The sequence below is a fragment of the Lepus europaeus genome, chromosome 7, assembly GCF_033115175.1.
Source record: "Lepus europaeus isolate LE1 chromosome 7, mLepTim1.pri, whole genome shotgun sequence".
NCBI classification, from domain to species: Eukaryota; Metazoa; Chordata; class Mammalia; order Lagomorpha; family Leporidae; genus Lepus; species Lepus europaeus.
The window spans coordinates 6,809,338-6,834,099 of record NC_084833.1 but is presented as its reverse complement, the minus strand read 5'-3'; the positions used below and the strand labels follow the sequence as shown (position 1 = coordinate 6,834,099).

The 24,762-nt window shown below is 63.0% G+C and overlaps 1 protein-coding gene across 13 annotated transcripts in view; it reads right to left on the bottom strand.

The window, feature by feature from the left end:
* Positions 1–1,465: 1,465 nt before the first annotated feature.
* NRXN2 (neurexin 2) overlaps positions 1,466–24,762 on the bottom strand; it is a 100,856-nt gene continuing 77,559 nt past the window's right edge. For 5 of the 13 annotated variants that reach the window (XM_062197781.1, XM_062197783.1, XM_062197782.1 and 2 more), the window contains 5 exons: positions 22,338–22,509; positions 19,036–19,125; positions 15,687–16,012; positions 13,601–13,679; positions 1,466–1,770 (listed from right to left, as the gene is read on the bottom strand). In XM_062197781.1, the coding sequence (XP_062053765.1) occupies positions 1,466–1,770; positions 13,601–13,679; positions 15,687–16,012; positions 19,036–19,125; positions 22,338–22,509 (972 nt within the window). Of the gene's footprint in view, positions 2,353–5,710; positions 5,716–12,110; positions 12,124–13,596; positions 13,680–15,686; positions 16,013–19,035; positions 19,126–22,337; positions 22,510–24,762 lie in introns of all 13 variants that reach the window. The other 8 variants (XM_062197779.1, XM_062197787.1, XM_062197786.1 and 5 more) reach the window with 6 other exon arrangements.

The window sequence follows — 24,762 nt, the reverse complement described above, 5'->3', positions numbered from 1 at the left end:
CCGGTGACAGAAGTGCGACTGAGCGTCTCTAGCGAGTGACGCCCCCCAACTGCCATTCCCGGTCCAGGCCCACCCTCCATCCCGCCCTCCCGAGGACGTGCACCAGGGTCCCCGACGGCCGCTTCTCCTGAGCCTCTTCCTCGCTGCGGCGAAAGCCTTAGCAAATCCAAACCATCTCTTAACCCTGGGGGCCAAGGGCCTGGCAGGGCCCCCACAAAGCAGTCAACCCTGGGGTGCTTCCGCCTGCAGTCCCAGCCCTGCTCAACCAGGGTGGACTTGGAGGGCGGGGTCCTGGGCCCTGAGACGGCGCTGGACAAAGCCGGAGGCCGTCTGGACTCAGCCGTGGGCTAGCCGCTCAGGTTCTAGAGCCCAGGTCCAATCCACCTGGTGTCAGGGCCCGGTACCCGCAGGCCCGGGGAGGGGGCGGGGTGCTCTTCAGCCACCAAGGAGCAGACAAGGCCCCTGGGGTCACCAGCGAGCCACCAGCCAGGCTGCCCCTGCAGCCCAAAGCCGTGCTCATCCCAAAAGTCTGGGCGCCAGGGGGTCTCGCCAGCCCCCGTGAGCCTCCGTCTGGGCCCCCACCTGAGCCCAAAGCCAAGGAGGACCAGTGTCCCACGGCATCCGCCCGAACAAACCGCACGGGACTGTTAGAATTTGGAAAGTTTTTGTTTTCTTTTTCCCACACATTTCCGGGGTTGGGGTGTTTGCCAAGACTCAGACACATTTGTTAACAAAGAGAAAAAAAAATGTGGGGGAGCAGGGAGCCCGAGGGCGAGGGCTGAGCCCAGCAGTTCGAAGCCCCCGCCTCGCTCCCGCCCCTCCTAGTGCCCGCGCCCAGCAGGTGCCCGGCCGCTGCCCCTGGCTCTAGAGTATCTGCAATAAATATCTGTATTTGCCTCTCCCTCCCCCCGCCCCCACCCTGCCCCTCCAGCGGCTCCCCACCAATGCTGGGGCACACGGGGCTCGAGGGGGGCCCCAGGCCAGCGCCTCCCCCGGCGCCCTGGAGCGACCCCACTGCCTGCCCAAGGTGCCGCCCTCCCGCCCTTCTCCCATCGACTCTGGAAACCCAAAGGGAGCAAAGGGAGAAACCAGATACACCCCCCCCCCCAAAAAAAAAAAACAAAAAACAAAAAACTAGGTTAGGCGGTGGGGACCGAGGGAGGAAGAAGAGAAATGGAGAAACTGAACGGGAGGAGCGGACGCGATACAAAACCCCAGGCCTTCCCGCCCAACCCCACCCAAATAAAATTTCACCCCTTAAAAAAATAAATCAGCCCAGGGCCGCGAGCAGGGCCGCGGTGCACAGCGGGAGGGGGCCGGCGCGGGAGGGGGTTTCCTTTCCCTTTTTTTTTTCTTTTTTTCTTTTTTGCGTTTCCTCTCCAGGAGAGAGGCCTGAGGCAGCCAGGGCGAGGGTCCGCAGGCCGGGCCGGGGAGGCCGCACCCCGGGCCCGGGCGGCAGGTGCGCTCAGACGTAGTACTCCTTGTCTTTGTTCTTCTTGGTCTTGCTGGGCGTCTTGGGCGCGGCCGGCGCCTTCTCCTTGACCACGGCGCCGTTGCTCTGCGCCGAGTTGCTGATGTAGTTCCTGCTCTGGTCCACCTGGTAGGAGCCCTCGTCGCGGTTGCGGTACTTGTACATGGCGTAGAGCAGGATGAGGATGCACAGCGCCGCGGCCGCCACGATGCCCACCACCATGCCCGTGGTGCTGCTGGACTCCCGGATCACCTCCACGGCGCCCGGCGGGCCGCGCTCCCCGGGCCCCGTGGGGCTGGCTGTGGGCAGACGGGGGAGGCCAGGGGCTGAGGTCGCGCCGGGCCGCGGGGGAGGGGGCCGGCGCGGCTCGAAGGCGGTGGGGGCCCCGGGCCCCGGGGGCGGGTTCTCCAGCAGGGGCTGCAGCGGGTCTCGGTGGTTCATCTTGCCGGCCGGCAGGTTGGGGGCCGGCGCGGAGGGCGCCAGCAGCACCCCGGGGGCGCCCGTGGCCCCGTCTGTCCTGAGGTTGGGCCGGGGGGCGGGTTTGCGGGGGGACAGCAGGGTGGTGCGGTCCGTGACCAGGGGGAAGGTGGTGTAAAAGTCCTCGTCGTCCGTGGGGGGGAGGCTGGAGTCAAAGACCTCCCCGGAGGCGAAGCCCGAGGCCTCGATGGGCTCCTCGCAGTCGCTGTCGTCCCGCTCGGCCTGGCAGGGGCCCCCGGCGGGCGGGCGGCGCGCCGCGGGCGGGGGCAGGGTGTCCTGCGTGGCGCCCACGCCCGGGAGGAACGGGTAGAAGGTGGGGGGCGGGGGCACGAAGGGGGAGCGGGTGGCCACGGGAGGGGGGTCTAGGGAGTCCTCCGTGATAATGGGCAAAATTAACTCCCCTCCTAGAAGAGAGAGAGAAGAGAGAGGAGGGGGCGTCAGCGCGGGCCGCGGCGCGGGCGCCGGCCCCCACCTCCGCAGCCCGCGCCCCCCGCCCGCCCCGAGCCCAGCGCCGTCCGCGGCGGGGCGGCGGCTCGGGTGCCCTGGGCGCCCACGCCCGCGCTCGGCGGCTCCCTGGCTTCTGCTTTACTGATTTTTTCTTTTTTCTCATTTTTTTTTTTTTTTGGTTCGTTTGTCTTAAGAAAACCAAAAGGAACAAAAAGGAAAGGAAATTGAAAAGAAACAGAAAAAAAAAAAACTCTACGGCTTAAAGGCTTAAAAACAGATACAACAGCAGCATTTAAACAACCTAACAACAACAACTTTTAGGGCTTTTTTTTTCTAGATTTTTCTCTTTTTTTGCTTTTTTTTTTTTTTTGCTTTTGCTTTTTTTTTTAAAAAAGAAGATAGCATACCACGGAGTCAGGCAACTTACATCAACAAATAGGCCGTGTGATTTTAGCATGAAGAAAAAAATTACAAACAGAGCTGTGTAAGCGGGTTCTCCCGGGAAAAAATAAGAAAAAACAACTTTTCCGTACACCGTTTCCTGTCTGTTTGGCATCTCCCTCCCTCGCTCTTCTCTCTGGACATCCGCTCCTGCTGGACGCTCTCTCCTCCCTCTCCCCCTGGTCAGACACAGAGCTGGCCTCGCGCTGCAGGCTGGGCCGAGGTCTCTTACCACCACTGGGTGTCAGCGGGTCGGGCAGGGAGGGGCCGGGGACAGGCAGCCGGGCCGGAACTGCTAGGGGAGCACCCGGGCTGCGGAGGGGCTGCCCGTGGAGGGTCTTGGAGGCCAACGGGCTGTTGCCCCCCAGAGGGCCGATGTTGAGGGTGCGAGGGAAGGGGTCAGCACGCTGGAACAAGGCCTGCTGCAAGGGATTCTGGGAGGCCAGTGTAGAGGCAGGGAGGTGGGGAGGGGGGGTGAGGGAGGGAGGTGGGCAGGGCCACTTGGTTCCTGAGCTCAGCCTAACTCCCCAACTTCCTCTTCCTTCACCCTCCACCGCTGACCCCCACTGACTCCCACCTCCCCCTCCCCAGAACCCCCATGGGCCGCGAGGACCTGGCCAGGGCTTGACCCCTCTGGCCCTCTTATTGTTGTTAAAACAATAATAAAACAACGGAAAGAAGAAAGCAAAAAAAGAAAAGAAAATACATACACAGCCACCTGGGAGGGTAAAGTTGCTCAAACAGGGCCCAGGGGAACCGGTGGGGAGGGCCTTGTGGGGGAGGGTAGGTCTCCCCCTCTCTAGGGCTGATAACTGGGGTCCCTGGACAGAAACTACAATTCCCATCAGCCCTCAAAGGGTGAGAACTACAACTCCCAGGTAGCCTTTGGAGGGGCCTGGATCGAAACTCCCATCAGCCTCCTGGGCTTCCTCCCTAGCCAAAGTGCTGGCCCGGGTGAAAGGGAGCTGGCATTGGGCCCCAGGTGGCTGGTGGGAGAGCTCACTGGTCTTCAGGGGACCTCTGGGTCTGGTGGGGACTGGAGGTGTGCTCTTTGGCCCCCGCTTCCCGCACAGCCTAAGCCCCGCCCACACCTGAGAGCCTCTCCCTGGTCTCTACAGCGTGTGGACTTCACAGACCACGCCCACAAGCACCACCACCAGCCCCTCTGCCCATATTCAACCTCGGCCTCCAGTGCCGCCTGCCCCAGCACAGCCCCCTGCTGCGCCTCCACACCCCGGTGCCTCTGCTCCCCCCACCCACAGCCCTGGGCCCTCAGCCGTCAGACCCCCCCCACCCACAGCCCTGGGCCCTCAGCCGGCAGACCCCTCCGCTGGTCCTCAGATCCGTGTCCCTCCCGTGCGGCAGCGCCGTCCTCGCCAGGCCAGTGGGCCCTTGCCGCTTTGCTGAACCTCCCCCCACCCCGGCCCCGGGCAGGGGCTCACCGGCCTCCCCCAGGCTAGGCCACAAGTGACCACGGAGCGGAGCCCAGAGAAGCGTATTTTGTGAGGCTGGGACTGGCCCACCCTGCCTCCTCGGGGACGGAGACGCTGACACTGCCCCAGCTCGCCAGGTGTCCCTGGGAGGCCAGGGAAGGGTCGGGTCTCACGCGGAGCTGGGGACAGTCTGGCTCATCCCCCAGGCCTCCAGGGCCGCCTGCCTCACGGCGTGGACGCTAACCCAGAAGGCCACAGCCCTGCTTTGCCACTGAACTCTGTGTGACTCAGGTTCCTTCCAACCCCCGGGCCTCAGACTGCTCGTCTACCAAGCAGGTGTATTGGGCTCCCGGCCCAAGGCGAGGCCAAGCCCGGCTCCCGTGGGCCATCCGTCCTCGCAGGCGGGCCCGGCAAAGGATGTTTCCGCCCTCTGGTCCCTGGGGAAGGGGCCAGCAGCTGTCAGCCCTCAGAGAGGGGCTGGCTGTCCCTCAAATGGCGTCACCCTGGGCCCCGACACGCAGGGCTCCACCTGCTTGTCCCCTGGGAAGTCCCCACCACTGGCCCTCTCCCTGGCCTTGACCTATTATACACCTTTCCCTGCTGCTAGTCCACTCATGCTCTCGAGTCCAGCCAAACACCTCCTCTTCCAAGCAGGCCTCCGGGCACCACACCCCTATCCTGTCCTGGACTCACTGCCAGGAAAGGCCCAATGACCCAAGCCCCATCTGTCCATCTCCGAAGCACCCGGGGTGGGCCCAGGCCCCTGATCGACCCAGCCCCCTGCTCGGCCCAGCCCCCTGCTCGCTGTCAAACTTTGCCAAGGGAAGGCTAGAATCTGGGCAGGGGTGGGAACCCCTCAAGAGGCAGAGCAACTGAATGCTGAACCCGACCCCCCAGCATCCTAGGAGCCACCCCCGCCATCCCATCTTCCGCATTAGGCTGGGTCACGTTTGCTCCTGAAACCTGCAGGGTCAAGGCTTCCGCCAGCTGCCCGGGGCAGGCCAGCAGCCGAGTGCCAAGCCCCGGCCTGGGAGCCGACCGGAGGCCCTTGCTGGGGGCGCAGCCTGCTCTGGAGGGGCTGAGCAGCTCCGTGCCACCTGCTCACACCCAGCTGGGCAAGCGCATGTGCGCGCTCCGGGCCTCCAGCCACAGACAAGCCCTGCCCAGCCCGAGCCTCCACAACCATCTGCCCCCAACTCGCCGGTCCTTGGTACACACGGGCTCCCGGGTTCCCCTCGTGCCGCTGCCCCTGGCACCTGAGCTCTCCCAGGCCCCCATATCTGGGTTGTTCTTACAGCCCCAGCTCCCCCTGGGCTCTCTGGACCTCTGGCTGCCCAAAGCTTTGGCAGCACGTCTCTGAGGGCCCCTGCCCTCCCCCACATCCCCTACACCGCCTTTACTCTAGCTCGGTGACCCTTCTGGCGGCTCCTGGCGCCCACACCACTTCTTCCCCGGGTCCTGGACCCACTCCCTCTCTCCACCAGCTAACAGGCTATGGAGAACCCACAACAACCCACAGGCACCCTTCCTTCCCCCATGCTCACTCAACACGGCCTGGGCTCTAGGCAGTCACGTAACAGGCAACGTAGGGTGCGGGGCTTCCCTGGGTCATACCCTGGGAGTCTACACCAAGGGTGCGAACCGGGATGGTGCCCTTAGGAGTCATCGGAGTCTGGTAAGACCCCAGGCAGCCTCCGACCTCTCCCCCACGCCGGGCAGCTGCAGCACTGGGAAAATACTCGCAGGTGCACGCTCATCACGGGGCCACCCGCCCCTCACTCCTCTGCTTCTTGAGAGAGGGGCCTGCCATGCATGCCAGTCCCAGTTGCCAGAAAATTCCATTCTGACCGAGGCGCCAGCCCCTCCAGGCACCCCTCCCCGTCAGCTTTCCTTTGGGGATACTGAGGAGATGAGCCCATTCTGCCTTCGGGGCCCAGAAGTCCCCTGATTGGAAATTACCCATGAACCCCATTCCCACCCAAGCAAGATATGCTGCCCCCACGGTGTCGTCTAGGACATGGCTGACATGCTGTGGAGACTCCGTCTACCAGCCCTGGCGGCCCGTCCAGGCTGGCAGGGACAGACGGCGACAGGCCTACTGGACATGTGGCAGAGAAAGGCAACCCCTCGTCATGGAGACAGCCAGCAGGTGCAGCACCTCCGTACACACTGCATAGAGCTGTTCTCTCCTGGTGGACACGGCCCTGGGTGGGCAGAGGGCTGGCTGGAGCCCAGCCCTGACTCACCTGTTGAGCGGAAGACAACCTGTACCACCGTGGACGATGCCCCACCCACCCCGAAACACCAGCACAGGACAGTGGCCAGGCTGGACACAAGGAGGGACACCGGATGAGCACACAGGCGCGCCCACGCACGCCCTGAGGGTCTGTGTCTGTGCACCCGGGCACAGGTCCCTAAAGCACATGTGTGCGTGTGTATGTGTGTGTGCGCGAGACCTGACAGAGCTGAGCATGTGTGCCTTACGTCCGAACACACAGGTGCGTGTGGGCGGACCTCTGGCCTTGTGGGCACTGCAGCCCATGAGCCTGGGTCTGAGCGCCGCGTGCACTTGTGAACGTGTTCGTGGGCTGGAGAACTCGCGAGTGCGTGCACTGCACCCGTGTGGCTGTGCAGGGCTCGATGCGTTGAGTTTTTTTGTTTTTGTTTTTGTTTTTGTTTTGTTTTGTTTTTGACAGGCAGAGTTAGACAGTGAGAGAGAGAGAGACTGAGAGAAAGGTCTTCCTTCCGTTGGTTCACCCCCCAAATGGCCGCCACAGTGCTGCGCCGACCCAACCCGAAGCCAGGGGCCAGGTGCTTCTCCTGGTCTCCCATGGGGTGCAGGGCCCAAGCACTTGGGCCATCCTCCACTGCCTTCCCGGGCCACAGCAGAGAGCTGGCCTGGAAGAGGGGCAACCGGGACAGAACGGGCGCCCCAACCGGGACTAGAACCCGGTGTGCCGGCGCCGCAGGTGGAGGATTAGCCTAGTGAGCCGCGGCGCCGGCCGGTGTGTTGAGTTTTGACACCGCTGTGAAGCTGCAGCTGAGCGGGCGTTTCACCTGCTCACGGTGCTCGTGGTAGAGCCCTTGGGGAGCGGTGACAGTCGGATGAGAGGAGCCCTGAATCCTGGTGGCCTCGCAAGCGGAGGGAGAGACACAGCTACGCGCGTGCTCCTGTCTCCTTCCATGAGGTGCAGGGTGCCACCTTGGGACCTGGCCAGAGAGCAAGCCTCCCACTGTCGAGTGACACAGCCGGGGGGACGCCCGCGAGAGCCTGTGCTTTCCTGTTTGCAATTTCACCCTTCAAAACTGTGGGCCAGGTAAACCTTTTTTTTTTTTCTGTATAAAGCAGCCTGCCTCAGTTATTTTGTTGTAGCAATGAAAAACAGACTAATGCAATGCCCTTCTCTCCTCCTGGGCGGCTAGAGTACCTGTCCCAGCATCCCTTGCAGCTAGTGTGGCGGTGGACTGAGCGAGGGCACAGCTCCAGCAGCTCCCCGCGTGCCGCCCTCCATGCCGTTCTTCCTTGGAAACCATGACTGTAGATGGAGGAGCCCCAGTGGAAGCAGCGGGGTCCTACAGCACCCACTGGGGTACAGCACCCGGGCCGGAAGCACCTCGTGAGAAACTTCTCTTGGCTCAACCACTGAGAATCGGGGCTTGTCTGTTACAAAGCGAATGTCACCTTAACTGATAGAGACCCTGGCCCCTGAAATGGGTGTCGTGACAACCAAACCCGTGCACTCCCGTGACGATCCAAGGAGCCCAGCAAGACGGAGGCCCACGTGTCACAGTGAGGAGATGGCACGCACCGCGCGTGGTGACCTACAGGGCAGCAGTGACCATGCCGGCTTCTACTTCCTGCTCTGGCGACACGTTTAAAGAAAGGGGCAGGCAAGAAATGTCTGGCTTACGAGCAAAACTCCAGGGAGCAGACACAGACTAGACGTGTGGCTCCTGCAAAGGTCAGAAAAGCCACCACTTCCAAACCCCAAACCGTGAGAGAGAGAGACGGCTCCAAGAGGCTTTGAGGGACAGTGGTCGGCAAAGTTCTCGCCTGCACACGGACTCAGCCACGCGCAACGCTCAGCTGTAGCGTGTGGCCTGCCGTCCACTGTTTCCAATGTCCTCAAGCCAGTCACCACCGTGTGAAGAGAAAGGGTATTGGCAGTGGGCTCGAGACGTGTGCGGAAGAACTCGCTGTGGCTCCTGTGGCTGCTTGAGCCCTGGGCTATCTCTGGACCCTCAGGAGTAGGGTGACAATGCCACGGTGCCCCCCAAGGCGGCCGTATCCCCCAGTGCCCTCTCCACAGGTGGCCATGGAGGACAAGGGTTGGGAATGACCTCCCAGAGGGCAGCAGCGGGGTTTTGGGAACAAGCCTGCCTGAATTCGGGGAGAACGCAGTGCCTGTCTGCCTGCGTGCACAGGAGCCGTGTGCATCTGCGAATCTTCTCAGCTCTAGAAATGAGGAGCTGTGCGCATCACCCACCCTGCCCTGTTTCTAGCGGGAGGCGTCACCGCAGGGGTTGTCACCACCCTGCCACCACAGCCTGGCTGCAGTGGAGTGGCCGCCACCCCCTGGGAGACGAAGGTTCTAGCTGGGTTGTCTCTTGGGGTGGCGTGAGTGAGCCTGGGGTTGGGAGGAGGAGTGAAACAGATCCTTAGTGACCAGAAAGCCAGACTGGCACTAACTGGTCCCCAAGTCTGTCTGCTTCCTCCTCAGGGCACTGACAGGCACAGCAGCGGCCCTCCTGGTGGAGGAGCACCTGCCTCCCAGCCCATAGCAGCCTCGCCCTCGTGACCACGCTCAGCCTGCCCCCACCACCACTGGGGCAGGCGCACATGGTGCAAGGGGACCAGGCCCTGAGTCACCGCCTGCAGGAGAGCCGCCTGTCCACCAGGAGCGCCCGTTCCTGCCGCCCAAGAGCGAGAAGCGCGCGGCTGTGCGTCACAGCACAGATGGCGCGGGGTTTGTACAGCAGCGAGCGGTACCACGAGAGCGGCTGCGGGTCGGAGCTCATCTGTGCTTCCGCGCCCTGTGCGGCCCAGCCGGCGAGCTGGGCCTCGCTTCCGGTGAGGCACACACAGGGCCAGGGCCCGTGGCTGCTTCTCTGGGCCTGTGCACACGTGAGCTTTGTGAACCTGAGCATCTGTGCGTGGGGAGGGCTGGGAAGAGCTGTGTGCACCGTACATGTGTGTGCGCCCTGGGGGTCTGAGGACATCACCTATCACCTGTCGCTGAGAGCACGGATGTGGACCAAAGCAGGCTTGTGCGTGTGTGCGCACGGGTACTGCGTGTACCTCTGTGGCCTGAACACATGTACTTGCACTTCTACAGGCAGAGGCCTTTGTACGTGTGCAGGCTTCTGTACGCATGAAGCAACACGTATGTGTGCACAATGAGTGTGCGCCGGGGTGCCCACCGCCTGGGGGGCTCACCACACATCTGAGCACGAGTATGCATGGAAGTACGAGCCCCCGAGGGTCTCCTTTCACGGGAACAGAGCGGATGGTTCAGGCCTGCGTGCAGTGTGCGGACCCTGGGGGCCGGGAACACGGCCTGCACCTGAGTGCTCCCAATTCACCTGTGAGCCTCGTGCACAGGGCACCGCCCCTCGGCAGCTGTATGGGTGCACCTGCTGAGAGGGCGTGCGCAGCACAGTAACACACATACACCTCTGTGCACCTGGGCATGGACGTACACGTGTGTGCACAGCTGGATGGATCCGGGCAGCATGTGCACAGGCCTCATCTGAACCTGCACACGGGTCTCTATGGTTCTGAGCTATATGTGGGTAGCTGGAAGTCTGAACATGTGTGTAACACTCTGTGGACTGCATACATGAACACGGGGCTGGGCACAGGCGTGTGGTCGGGAGTCTGCAGACATGTCACAAAGCATGGGCCTCAGCATGCTTAGATCGATCGGACCATATGACATGTACATACAGGTCTGAGGACACGTGTGTGCTTCTGGACATGTGGCGTGTGTGAGGGTGCCTCGGGGGTCTGAGTGTGATATATACATAGCTCTGAGCAAAGCAAAAGCCTTGGCAGGTTTAAGATACATGGCAGGGCCAGCGCTGTGGTGCAGCGGGTTAACGCCCTGGCCTGAAGCGCTGGCATCCCATATGGGTGCCGGTTCGAGACCTGGGTGCTCCACTTCTGATCCAGCTCTCTGCTGTGGCCTGGGATAGCAGTGGAAGATGGCCCAAGTCTTTAGGCCCCTGCACCGACGTGGGAGACCCAGAAGAAGCTCCTGGCTCCTGGCTTCGGATCGGCACAGCTCTGGTTGTTGCAGCCAATTGGGGAGTGAACCAGCAGATGGAAGACCTCTCTCTCTCTCTCTCTCTCTCTCTCTGTGTAACTCTGACTTTCAAATAATAATAAAGAAATCTTTTAAAAAAAGACACACGGCACCTCAGTGTGCACCTTTGTTCGCTGAGCACATGTGCAAGTGTGAGCCCCCGGGGACTCGGCCGTGAGCACCAGCGAGTCTGGGTACCTCTGTGGGTGTTTCTGGAGCTCTGGGAACACACACGCAGGACTGCACGGCTCGGGACACCCGCGCCTGCCTTTGTGAGCGGAGCTCTGTACTTCCGTGGTCTCAACAAGCAGGGGTCGTGTATGGACTGCCAGGGACCTGGGCACACAGGAGACTCTGACCGGGTGTGAGTGGCGTGGGGGAGCAGAGGTGTGCATGAGGAAGCTTGCTGGTCAGTGCATGGGCGTGCATCTCTGTGTGTCTAACCTGTGGTGTGAGCTCTTCCTATGGATCTCCTGGGGTGCAAAGGCCGGCCCAGAATGCAGTGCGGGTCAGGCAGCTGGGACAACAGGGCGCCCCACAGCACATGTGTGTCCCCTGGAAGGTACTCCCACACAGAGGATGTAAGCAAGACCCTTCTTTGGCTGGGTTGCCAGCCTCAGGTGAAACAACCACACTGGATGATCCACGGGGGAGGCGAGGAGCTTGGGGCTTTTGGGGTGCCCAGGTGAGGTGAAAGGGTAGAAAGGTGCACAGAGCATCCCAGGCCCCCCACCTAGACCGGAAGTGAGGAGCCGGAAGCTGGAAGGGCTGCAGACACACTGAGATAGGCGCTGGGCAGCCGCTGTCGCCAGCCAAGCTGCCCCCACCTCTAATGCTGACCTTGGAGCCAAGGGGGAGCCTGGCTCTCCACGAGAGAGAAGCCTCCTTGCCCTGGGTCTCAGAGGGAGGCGCTGGGGGGCACAGCACGGTCTACACCAGCCTGGGGGGCCCTGGAGTCGCCCTGGTCCTTGCTGGCCTCCCTCAGGGTGAGATACAACTTCCGGTACGGCAGAGTGGCCTGGGTGTGGAAGTGCACACACGCGTGCCCGGGCCCGGGGAGCCCACAGGTGCTGACCGCCTGCGCCCGGGGCTCCCGTGGGCACTCCGCCCCTCCTCTAGATCTCGCTCTCCAAGCAGGGTGTCGGGCTGGCCCCAAGCCCTACCCTGGCAGCTCCTGTCTTTCCCTGCCCCCACCTCATGTTGGCACTCCTCTCCCAGGGGGAAGACCCAGACGTCGGTGAACTCACAGAGCTCCGACTAGGGGGCAGCTGCTTCTTACCCTCCCACCCCAACACATGCTGCCAGCACACATACTCAGTGTCCCACCCAGGGCCCTGAGCAGACCCTGAGCCATGGCTGGGAGGCTGAAACCTCAGGAGACAGAGTGTGGCTGGGGCCCAGTGTGCACTGCATCTCCCTGTGTGGTGACCATCCCGCCCGAGACAGCCCTCTTAGGACCCAGGGAGAACAGAGACGCCCTCTGCCACCAAGAGCTGCCATTGCAGACTGCATGGGCAGGGGCACAGGCGGCAGGACCTGGCAGTGCCCCCTCCTCACGACCCTCACCATCCCTTGTCCCGTGTCCCCACCCAGGGCTCTCGTGAGCCATTCGTCACAGCCACTTTGTGCAGGCCTGTGCGCTGGGCGTCCATGCTGCCAGAGGCCCAGAGCCTCTCGGAGCAACGGTGAGGTTGGGTGTGCATCATGAGAGGAGTAGCTCCTGGCAGAGGAGCAGAGCGCACAGGCCCGGCTCCGGGAGGGGGCACTTCCCAGCCCAGCAGCTGGCGGCTCCCCCCCCCGCCCTTGGGCACAGGGAGACACAGAGGGCAACTGGGCTGCCCTTGGGCTTTGAATCTGAACCTCTGCCTGCCCCAGGGCTCCACGGCTGCACACAGGCCCTGTTCCCTTCTCGCTCCACCCACACTCCTTCCACTTGGTTTGACTGTCTCTTCTGGCGCTGAGGCCCCCCGGGTTAGATTCACAGGAGGAGGGCACACTGCCCACCTCCTCACCCCCTCCCCGGCCTTGGCCCAGTCCCCAGCCCGATGACACCAGCAGCCCAGGTGTGACCACCGCGCAGTCACGGAGGAGGCTCTGGGAAGCCGAGAGAGAGCTGGGCAGCCTCTCTGCTCCCACAGGCTCCTCTGGAAGCCACCAAGGCCCCTGCTCCCCATGGAGAAATCTGGCCACACCCACTCGCTGCCTCCCAGCCAGCCCCACCCTCCCTCAGCTCCTCTCCGCTCTGCCAACTTGCCCAAAGAGCAGCCCAGCACCCGGTATCCACTGCTCCACTCCAGCCCCCACCATTGCAGCCAGCCCCACAGCCACGCCTCCAGGGAGCCCCCATGACCCTCCCACCAGTCCTGCTCTCCTCCTGCAGAGGCTCCCCCACCGGAATCTAAGTCAGGCCCCAGGCGGCCCAGGAGACTTCCAGTCTGGCCCGGGAGGCACCTACAACCCTGCACATCGCTGGGCACAGAGCTGCTGTGCGCTTACTGCGCGCTTGGGCCAGCAGGCCGGCAAGTGTCCACCCTGGGAACCCTTCAGACCAGAGCACCAGACCCCTCCCTGGGACATGAGGAGGGCTCAGGATCCAGGATCCACTGTGACTGAGAGCACCCAGCCTCGGGCACTGATGGGAGTTGTAGTTCTGGACCCAAGAGCTGATGGGAGTTGTAGTTCCCCATCCTCAACCCAAGGACTCATGGGAGCTGCAGCTACTCAACTTTCTAAGGAAAAGTCTCCCCCTTTCTCTCCCAGCACCCCGTAGTTGTCAACCCCAGGACCCCAGGCTAAGGACCTCTCTACCTCTGAGGGGTGGGGCACCAAAAGGCACCTCGCCAGAGGGCACTGGCAGGACCTCTGGGTGGGGAAGTTTGGGTGGGAGAGGGGACTGTCAGGGAAAGCTAAGGCCTGGCATAGGCCCTGGGGCTTGGGCCAGGTGACAGGGGGAGTCGCCCCCCTCCCAGCAGCGTCGCAGTGGGTCCAGTGGGTCCCGGGGCGGGGGAGGGGGGAAAGGCACTCACCAGTGCTGGGCTCGCACTCCTCCAGGTCCTCGTCATCACTCGGACACTCGGCCGAGGCCACCAGGAGGTCGTCTGTGTTCTGGAGAGCGTGAGGAGGGGGTGGGGAAAGACAGGGTTCCAGGTGGGTCAGCAGACCCACGGCCACCTGCGTTAGGGCTAGGGTTGGGGTTAGGCACGGGTACCCGCCCTGGGCTGAGGCCGGCAGCCCTGCTCCGAGCCCAGCCCCCCGTCACGTGCTGGGTGACCTTGGAGCTCCATCTCCCTGCACACAAAGGGACACTTGGCAGCGTCCGCCCTGCAGGCCCCGCAGCTCCTGAGGACCAGTGAGAAAGCACATTCGTGCTTCGTGTGTCTGGGAGGCAAGGGGATCTGCACGCCGGGCCTTGGACCCTGGCTGCAGGATTCCACCAAGGAGACCCAGAATGCCTTGGGCCAGCAGGGGTGGAGGGTGGAGGGGTCTCCTGGCTCCCCCTTCACCACCTCATCATCTCTCACCTCTCTCCCAACCCCCTTCCCAGAGCCCCGAGAGACAGAGACCGGGCTGCACACAATAATTAGGGCTGCTGTTGCCATGACAACGGGAGTCGACTTTGTCAGCGTTTTCTCTCCTGATTGCTAAGAAAGAGAATTCCCAAGGTGAGTGAGTGTGAGGGGCAGGGGGTGCGCAGGGGGTGTTAGGGCAGAGACCCAAGAAGGGAACGTCCAGTCCAGGGGAAGGGGCTGAGGGACTGTGGGGCGGGGAGGACAGGGCCAGTCCGGAGGTCAAGGATGGGCAGATGAGGCCTCGCCCCTGCCTTTCTTCACACCTGCTCGTCAGACGCCGCCCCAGGGCAGGGAGGGGCCCGGAGGACCGGCCTGCCCCTCTGGTGAACACGTGGCTGCTTCTCCCCAGCCGTGACCCCAGGGCGCCCCTTCCACCTGGACAAACTGCCCATCTCCCTCCTCTGAGGCTGGGGGCCCCCACAACCTAGAGGGCACTGGGCATGGGGGGCCCAGGCCTTGCTCTGGGGGCTCCCCGCACCCCAGGGCCAGATCCCCAGGCACTCCAACCCCGTCTTCTTGGGAGTGAAGACAGAGAGGAGGAGGTACGGGCTCATCTCTCTCACATGGGTGAGCCTCGGCGGCCCAGCTCCAGGCTCTCTGCACAGGGTGGAGGGGCCGCCCCTTGGCTAAAGGGAGAAGCTGAAGGTGGGGACACATCTTGTGGCCACCCAGATCTCTCCCTCACGCTGGGCGGGCTGCAGTCCCATTAGGCCTATAGGCCTGACGACCACAGGCAGTGAGGAAGGGCATGGGGATGAAGGCAGTGTGGGCGCAGGGCGGCGAAGCAAGGCCAGGGGTGGCAGGTGTGGGCCCCCCTGAGCCAGCGGTTAAGGTAGGCATTGGCGGTATCACCCACCAGCGCCTGGCCTGGGCTACCCCAGACCACACAAGGGCCCTGGCTCTCCTGGCCTCCCCCACCCCGGCGGAGACTCACTCCCTGGGCGTGGCCTGACCCAGGGAGCTCCTGAGCACTGGGGGTGGGGGTGGGGGTAAAGCACAGGAAATTGTCTGCACCGACACCCCCTCCTCGGACCCGCGGGCACAGAGGAGGGCCCTGCGCCCCCAGAGCAGTGCAAGCTCGAGCTCACAGGGAGGACCGTGAAGGCCGTGAAGGCCAGGGCCTTCCCCACGCAGGGACTCCAGCAAACACGGAACGCTGCCCCTGGCCACCCGCCGGTGACCGCATCGATCAGCTTCAACCTCAGACAACACCCTCTAGATGCCCACACGACACAGGGCGCGGCTAAGATCAGGGACGGGGGCACAGGGGGCCCCTTCTGCCCTCACCCTTACTTAGGCGGGGTGGTCTGCCCTGGTCCAGCTGGGGCGCCAAACTCCCCTCCACCCTAGCAATGATCCCACACTAGCCCTGGTTACCAGAGCAAAGGGTGACCCCACCCACCTCACTGAAACCATCGCCGTGACAACAAGGTTGGGGCCAGCAGCCTCCAGGGTCCCGTCAGACCTTGGACCCGCTTGGACCCACCCCTGGGCGCCACGGCCCCCACCCCTACCGCTTGTCCACTGGCCTGAGGGGCCTCACCTGGGTGGTGCTGTCCCTCAGCGTGGGGGAGCGGCCCCGGCGCGTGGTGGTGGTGGCCATGGTGGTGGTGGTCTCCATGATGGTGGTGGCCATGTCGGCCAGCAGGGTGGTGGCCGTGGTCTCCGCACTGAGCAGCACGGACGGCCCCTCCCCCACCAGGCGCAGGTGACCCTCGGTCCGCACATTGGGGTCGCTCTCGGCGGCCAGCGCCAGCACCTTGAGCCCATTGTAGTAGAGGCCAGACACCTGGCCCTGGAAGGGGCGGCCCTGGTCCCGGCCCCCGATCTTGATGGCGGCCTGGCTGTTGAAGATGGTCAGCTGGCGGCCTGAGGGGAAGGGGCGGGGCGACAGACAGGGAGGGCAGGTGGGGAGGGGCAACCAGGAAGGGATGGGGAGAATGGAGGGAAGCCGAGGGGGGAAACAGATGGAAGAGGAGACCAGCAAGTATTGGGGGAGGGGCAAGGCAAGGGAGGGGCAGACAACCAGAGGGAAAGTCCTTGTCAGCCACGGCCCCTAGCCCAGCCAGGTGGGGCCCCCGGCAGGCAGGGGTCCCCAAGGCAACACGGGCTGGGAAAGGGAGCCCAGGCACCCCCTTTCCCCCCCAGATTGCACATGCCTTCTTCACTTTGCCCCTCCCCCTCCAGGGCCAGCATCACCCCTCCTTCCTCTTCATGTCACCCCCGTCTTCGCCCTCTGCCTCCCCAAACATCCCACTCCAGTGAGCATGGAGCCACGGAGAGCAGCAGACAGAGGAGACAAAGAGGCAGACAGAGGGGGCTGCTGCTCCGGCCAAGGTGGGGCCGGCAGGTGAGCGCAGGCAAGCAGGCGAGAGGAGGGTGAACAGGATGTGGCCCCCAACGGGGTGGGGGGGCTCCAGGCCCTCTGAACCCTGGCCCTCCTCCCCTGCCAAGGCCCAGCCACCGCCTGGAGCCCGCCCCTGGAGAGCAGAGCCCGCCAGAAATGGAAAATGTTAAAGGGACCTCGCTTCGCTCGCTGACAGCCATAAAAATCCGCTCCAGCTCCAGTCTCGCTTGGCACTCGGCATTCCCACCTGCGTGGGGCTTGGCGGTTCCGTTCGTTTTCAGTGGATCTGGGGGTCGGTTTAACCCTCTGAGTTTGTTGTTTTGGTTTGGATTTTAGCAAAGAGATTTATTATGTTTAAGTTTAGATTTAGCTTTGGTTTTGGTGTTGCGTTTTTTGTTGTTGTTGGGGGAGGGGAGGGCAGAGGGATGACTACGTTGCCCCCTCCTCCCCCGGACCTTCAGCTGCTGGTGCTGGGGGTTTAAGACCTGGCTTAGCCCTTGTTAGCCTCTGGTTAGTGCCTCGTTAAAGCTCTGGTTTAGCGTTAGGTCCTGTGAGCCCTGCCCCACACCTGGGCTGAGGACAGTCCCCCTTGGGAAACCCTGTTCGGGGACTCAGCTTCTCAGGGTGGCCCGGCCTCGGGGACACCCGGCCTCCGGCCGACGAGGGCCACTGCTGTGTCTCCTCAGCCCCCTGGCCCAGCCTGCACTACCCTAACACACACACACGCACCTCCAAGAGAGGGAGACAGGACTCGGCACCTCCCAGCTCATGTCACCGTAAACCTCTTTACGGCGAAGCGTCTTGTGGGACCGTTTGACAGGACGTGCTTTGCAACGGGAAAATGGATCCCTTCCATAAACACTTAGCGAGCACCTACTGACGGTGAGGTACAGCTGTCCCTCGTCACCCACGGGGGGATCCCAGGACCCCCCACAGGTCACAACAGCTGCAGGTGCACCCTTATGTAGGGTGGCAAAAAAAAATCTTGTCTCGGTTCAGTACAGATGCAAATTTCTTGCAAGTGTTTTTGATTTGAGGTCAGTTGGATCTGCGGGTGCGTGTGGAACCTGCAGACAGAGGAAGCAGCTGGATCCCCTCCAAGAACTCCCAGACCTTGTTCTCCAACACCTCCCTGCTCCCTCCTTCCTCTCATCCTGGAGACGTGCCTGTGACGTGGGCTGAGCGAGGGTGACTATCCCTGCCTCCCCACCAAGGCCACAGAGAAAGTGGGTCCTCCTTCCACACTCCCAGAAGCCTCCTCTGTCGGCTAGAGAACGCAGACCTGCCACTGGGGAAGGAGAGTCTGAGGTCCCCCCCATCTGGACCCCGAGTCCCACCCCCCCCACCAGGGCCTGCCCAGCTCTCCCGACCCCTGGGGTCACAAGGTGTCCCGTCCTCAGCCCAGGCTGCTCCCTTGGCCTCTCTGATTCCGGGAGAGGGAGGTGGGTATCGGAGAGGAAGCCACATGAGGTGTCACAAACGTGGTCCCCCGTGGCCCCTGCCCCTGCCTCCACCTGCCATGAACTCCTCAAAGGGTTAAAGTTCACCCCGCTGGAGAGGGCAGCCCAGTGTGGCTGGGGCTGTAGGTTTTAGCGATGTCTGTTACAGTCCCTTTAACTTTGTGTGCTGCTTTGGATTTATCACACCTGGTTATCAACATGTTTAGGCCCCCCCTCGTGTGTGGGGGGGCTGACGTTACATCAGGGGTTTTATTGGGGGTAGGCCCCAGTGGACATTTAAAATCACAGTTATCAGCTGGTTAGGTGGAGGTTTAACAGTTCTACTTCCCCCCTAGAGTTTAGCCTTAGAGGTACAGAGCTCGCCCCCCTCCAAAGGGGATGGGATGACTTTGCCCTTGGCCCCCAAACTCCCTTGTTGGCAAGAAGCCTTCTCCCTCTCACCCAGCAGCACCGCACCCACCGCCTGCGGGCCCCAAGGGGCGCCCCCTCTGTCTTCCTGAGCAGGCCCAGACATCCCTCCCGGACGACCACCTCCTGTCCTGAACCCCTCAGCCTCTTCTCAGCCTGCCCTTCTAAGGGGCCTCTGGACCACTGCGGGCCCGTCCCAGAGATCGGGGTCCCAGAGGCACGCTTTCCTCGGGGGTCTTTCCTGTAGGGTCTCAGGCCCCCACTCCGCCCCTCCTCCCCAGGTGGCCGCAGTGAGGCCTTGCCAACCCCCTGCAGGTCTCGGCATCAGCTCTCCCTGCTCCCCAGGGCCTCCTGCCCCTAAGTGTCCCATGGCCCTTTAAGGAAACTTCCATGGGACCCTCAGGCAGAGAGCGCTTCCCCTAGCCTGCTTGTGGTGGTCGCCCTTCTCCCATTCTAGGTTCAGAAAAAGACCCCAAAACCCCGCCCTGGCCCCAGGTCACCACCCTGAAATTCCCAGTCCGTTGGCTCCTGGGGGGAAGGGGCGCCCTGGCCAGACAATCGGACAATGGTCCCTGCCAGGGGTGGGTGCCGGCGAAGGCACCGAGAGGGAAAGAGAGCTCTGCACCTTTAAGATAGTGTTTTTAAAGTTAATTAATTAATTAATTCTGGTTAATTACCTTTGTCGAGCAGCCACTCATCTACTACTCGACCAAGCCGGTAGGGGATTCTCTGTCTAGCAATCGCCAGGCGTTCGTTATCAAAGTTTCCTTGGAAAAGTTTAGAAAGACAGTAGGTTTCTCAGGCGGTGAAGTTCAAAGTGGTTAGAAAAGTAATTATGCATTTCTCAGGAGATCAGAATAAGCAGCGACATCCAACGGAAAGGGGGGGGACGTGAGACAGAAAAGCTGGGTCCCTCTGCCCGGGGTGGGGGGCCCTCCCTGGGCTCCGCCGCGGGAGCCTGCCCCACCCTGGGGCCGGAGCAACCCAAAGAAAAGGAGGGAAAAAGGAGGAAGGAAAGGACACAAAGAAAAGGCAGCTGGAGGATGGAGGTCAAAGGTTAAACAGGTTTATCACTGGTAGAGGCCCCGCGTCCTCCCCCATCCCGAAACGGGGCACTGGGGCGGGGCGGGGCATTTAGCAGGTTTAAGTTGGGGGCAGCAGGCATCGCGGCCCAGCTGGCTACTGCGTTTAGAGGGTGGTTTAGACGTGGGAGGGGCAGGTTAAGCGGGGGTTTATGCGGCATTTAGGAGGGGGTCGCCCGGCACGCGCATTTAACAGTGAGATTTAAACCACGTTCCCAAGCCATCACAACCCCCTTGGTCTCAGTGGTCGACTCCCAGCTGCCCCCTCCTCCCCCACCTCACTCCATTCCTGCCCCCCCACCCCATCCTAACCCTCATTCGGCTCCTGAACCCAACCCTGCTGTCCCTGCAAGGCGGGACCTCAGCAGTGTGGCGCCTGGTGATGGAGCCCCGCCCACCAGCCCTCTCACCTCCGCCCTGAGCGGCCAGCCCTCCTCTGCTGCCTGCCAGGGGTCCTGCAGTTCTGCAGCCTCAGCAACCCTCCCTCCCTCTCCTGCCCCGCCAGCCCCTGCCCCTTCTCCAACCTCCTCTGCACCTGCGCACGGGGATATGTGGCTGCCCACCTCTGCCTCTCTCAGCCCCCAGGCTCCAGCCCCTGGAGACAGGGAGGACGTGCGCGCGTGTGTGTGTGTGTGTGCACCTCTGTGGAAACGGGCTTGTCGGTACCTGGGCCTACCTGTGTGCTCCCCCCACCCCTCCCCGTGGGCTGTGGGCAAACCCGAAGAGCAGCAGTGGAAGGGAAAGCGATTTCCTTTGGGAATCTGGCTGCTCCTCCTATACAAACCACTACCATGCTGTTCAGTGCGCCTGTGGGGCCGGGGGCTTCCCCTCCCACCTCCACCCCGCCGCTCACCTGTGCAGAGGTCTGGACCTGGGCCTGCCTGTGTGCACCTCCCATGAACACGCACGCATGTCCGTGTGTGCACAGGTGGTGCCTACAAGGCTGAGACTCTGCCTCCCCAAAGATTCAGGACCCTCCTGTTTAAGTGGAAAATGGGTCATTCAAATGCGCATGTCCTGAGAGGAAGAGGAGGGTGGAAGAGGGAGGGAGGCCCAGCAGGTGAAACCACGCACAGAAGCCCAGCGGCCTCCTCTGCTTCCCGTGGGTAACTCCCTGGACTCCCCCCCACCATCCCCCACCTTTCAGGGGGTGAAAACGGACAGAGAGGCTCCGAGATGACTCATCGGAGGGCACACGCCTTGTCGCTAGGAGATTCAGGATTCAAAACCCAGGTCCTGTGGACTTGGAGCCCAGGGGCTGGGTCTCTGCACCCCGTAAGGGTCAGACCGGCAGCAGTCTCTGGGCCCCCGCACACGGCTGACCTGGCCACTGGTGTTGCCCAGGGTCGGCCCCCACTGTGCACACAGGCAGCCCCCAGGCCTCCCTGGCAGGCAAGGGGCAGCCAGAAGCCTTTCCCCACCCGTGGCCACGGGCTCCTGAGCTAAGAACAGGTGTGACCCCTCCACCTCCGGCCTGCTTGGGCTCCATGGGGTGAAGCTCCAGATCCAGGCCCTGGCTTGACATGTGGGGGGTCCTTCGTGTGCCCCCCAGTCTCAGCCCTGCCCAGCACAGGCCCACGTCACCACTGCTACAAGGATAGCCCTGGTACGTGCTCTGATGCCCACAGAGCCATCACACCCACACAGCCCGGGCTGTCAGTGTCAGCTCATAGTGGCGGGGGAGGGGGGCTTTGTGTGGGAGGGGTGCTGTGTCTGCCTGGGGCTCCACTATAGGCTGGCATCTCTCTGGAGGGCTGTTTTCCTCACGCGTCTGATGTCTGGGGTCGGCCTGTGTGTGTATCTGCCTAGGGGGTTGTATGGGCCTCTTTATCTCCAGGGGCTACCCCAAAACTCTAGGGTGCAAGCCTGCACGACTGGGCGCCATGAGCCTCCCTGGCCTCTTTATTCTGCCCTAGGTAAGCCCAGGAGGGTCTGTGCACTGTCCGGCCCGCACGCAGCGTGGTCAGCATGGGGCCGCTTCTCTCCCTGTGCCCCACTGTCTCCAGCGTCGCCCAGCAGCTATCCCAGCACCCCGTGTCTGCGGCTCCCCCCTTCCTCTCCCTGGCGAGGCTCCGTCCCCCCCTTCTCTCATTGGCAGCATCTCCACGAATCTCCGTGCCTCCGTCTCTGCACAGGCCTTGGGGGCCCCTCCTCCGGTGCCCTCTCACTCTGGGGCTGTCTCTGCCTCCTGTCTCCCCCTGTCCTCGTCCCAGCCCCTTCCCTGTGCTCCTCGGCCACCACAGCTGTCACTCTGCTGAGCTGGATGTGTTTGCGTTCCCGGGGCTGTGCAGCCCCGCTGTGTCCTGGAGGCCTGGAGCGGGGCCTGGTGCCCCGAGGGCGAGGCCGGTCTCCTCACTCCCCGCTCTCCCTGCCCCTCACCGCCTCCCCACTCCCCGAGACACTGGGCTTCCTCTTTCCCTGGGTGTCCCCGGCTGCTTCTCTCCCCGTATCGAGCTCCCCGATCTGCACACCGGCCCTTGACTGCTCTTTGAAGACCTTGGTTCTGTCCTTGGGAACAGCACCTGCCTCCTTGCCAAAATGCTACTTCTGAGTTTTCTCTCCTGTTGAAAATCCCTCCCCATTTCCGCCCGTCCTTCGCTTCTGAGCTCATCTCGTTCTCAGTCGCTTCACTCCCCTGCCTCTCCCCTCCCTCTTCTCTTCGCACCCCAAACTACTCACTGGCCTTGCCACCAGCCTCGCACCTCCTCCAGGCCCGCCCCGCCAGTACCTTGGTTCTGAGCCACGCCTCCGCTCTGGCCCCGCCCCCAGAAGCCTCGCCTTCCCCGTGGCCCCGCCCCACAGCAGGTAGCCTGTCCACTTAGCCCGCCCCCACTGCAGACGGCGCGCTCGGGTCCAAGTCCACCCGCCCGGTCCAAGAGCCTGCGCCGCCTACCTACCTGCCGGGTACCGCTCGTTGACCGGCCAGCTGTCCACCTGCAGGGTGGCATTGCCGCCACTTCGAGTGAAGCGCACCACGTGGTATTTCCCGTCGCTCACGATGGCGTTGGGCTCGTCAATGGTAATGTCGTCCGTGCCCACGTTAAAGATCACCCCCACGGTGCCCTGGTCCTGGGGATGGGGGTACAGGTCAGCCATGGGGAGGCAACAGCCATTCAGTCATTCCTGGAATGACGCCTGTGTCCCACAGCGTCACCTCGGCTTTCCAGGTCTCATCCGCACACGGTGGATGGGCTCGCCCCGCCCCCATGTGCAGGCCAGAGAGTGGGGGCTCAGAGGCTGGGCGCAGCCACCGCGGGTGCAGAGCTGGGCCCAGGGCCCCCTCTACCAACCACTGTCACTGGCCTGTTGGTTTGTCTGGAATATCCACACATGTTTATGGGGCACCTGTGCTGAGCAAGGACCACTGAGCCCAGACAGAGGTCATGGGGACCAGGCAGAGGGGCACAGAGCCCCCTCAGGGAGGACCCACAGGGGAGTCCCCAGAAGCCAGCCTCCCCCCAGGCCCGAGCCTCCAGCCTTCCCTCCCCTGCATGGCCGGCACTGGGCACCCTCACGGGCTGTGCACATGGGGGTGGCCCCTCTGCAGCCATGGTCCTGGACTGTTGTGTGTTTGGGGTTGACGGCACGGGAAGAGATGAGGAACAAGACTTAAGGAGAGGGGTGCATGGGGTGTCCCAGTGTGGGATGGGGCTGAGGGCTGGGGAGGGGCAAGAAGAGGACAGACGGAGCAAGGTCTGCAAGGAGAGGGAAGAGCCGTGGTGAGCGCCAGGACTCGAGCCCGGGGGGGCTCTGCAGAAGCTGCCCAGGGTCCAGGCCAGGCAGAGTTTTGCCCGCGATGCTGGAGTGAGAGGCAGAACTTGGCCAAACCCCCAAAATACCCCAGGGCCTGAGGGGGCTGCCTGCTCGTGCGCTCGGTGCCCGCTCACAGCCCCCGAGGAAGCTCACAGGGCCCCTTCATCGAGGAGGGAACTGGACTGCACACTCCCTGGGCCCCAGCCCATCACAGAAACACTGCTCTCCTGGCGCCTTCCAGAAGGACTGCCCCAGCCCAGCCTGGTCAGGAGGAACCACTGGCTGCCACCTCCTGCATGGAACAGAGCCAAGAGGCTTGGTGGCACTGGAGGTGGGGGCAGGGGTGGCTCACCTGCCGGCCAAGGCTTAGGGGTTGCCGGGGGGGGGGGGGGGCAGGCTGAGCAGCTGGGAGGCACGCTGGGAGGCCACGCCCTATCGCTCTGTACTTGTGAGGCTCAGCTGTCCGCCTCCTAGCGCCTGGGACAGCCACACACACACCTCTGCAGGCACACATCCATGCAAGTGCGCACACACACACACAGCCTTTCACGCATGTGCAGTGCACAGGGAAACTGAGGCCAGGCTTGGCTGGAGGAGGATTAGCAAGCCCCACCTACCCACCACCCACAGACTGACAACATCCCCAGGGAGACGGCTCGTCACTGCTCCCCACACACGCGAGAGAACAGCCGAGCCTTCTCGTTACTATTGTTAGTAATAATATCACCCAGAATAGCATCAGTCCCTTGGGTGCCTCTGAAGGTTTCTTCCCCGCGAGACTCTGCCCGGGGCAGGGATCGCGGTCAAGGGGGCCGTGCGGTCTGGAAGGCGGGCCAGCAGAGGGCTGGCTGTGCTGGCCGTGGGGGCCGTGGGAGCTGGGAGGCAGGACCCCTAGTTTCCTAGGTGGCAGCCAAGCTCGGAGTGGTGCACTCCGGGGGAGAGGCAGCTCCCCAGAGCCGCTCCCGATGTGAAGTCAGTTGTCACTTCTGTTAAAGTCATTAATTCCTAATTCCCCAATTACCTCATTAGGCGGCGGTGGGGAGAACGCGGCCGCTCCTACAGCAAATAATTATGGGAGTCAAAATTAATTTGGCAAAGTGGAGCGACGCTTTATTAGAAACGTCAAATTGCTTTTCTCTTATTTTGCTGCCGCCTCCCCGCTCTCTGAGAGCTGCTAATGACGCTGTGGTGAGAGCTGGTGTGTCACCAGGGGAAGGGGGACTTGGGGACTGCCCCTAAAAGGATCCAGCCCGTCTGCTGCCCTCAGAGCTGGCCTCTCCCATGCCTCCCCACCCTAGGGCCAGGCTTTGCCCCCTCCCCGCCACCCCCACCCAACAGCACCCAACAGGTACTTCTACCTGCACAGCCCTGAACCAGGCGAGGCCTGTGAACAACTGAGGGCAGGGTAAAGGGACCCCCTGACCGCCTGCCCTTTCTCCCCATGTCACAGCCCAGAGGCCAGCCACTGTGGGGGTGGCCATTCACAGAGGACCATGACACTCACACGGCGGGCTTCCCACAGGCAGGCCAGCAGCCCGGGAGGCCAGGCCCTAAGTGCTTCCTTCGGAC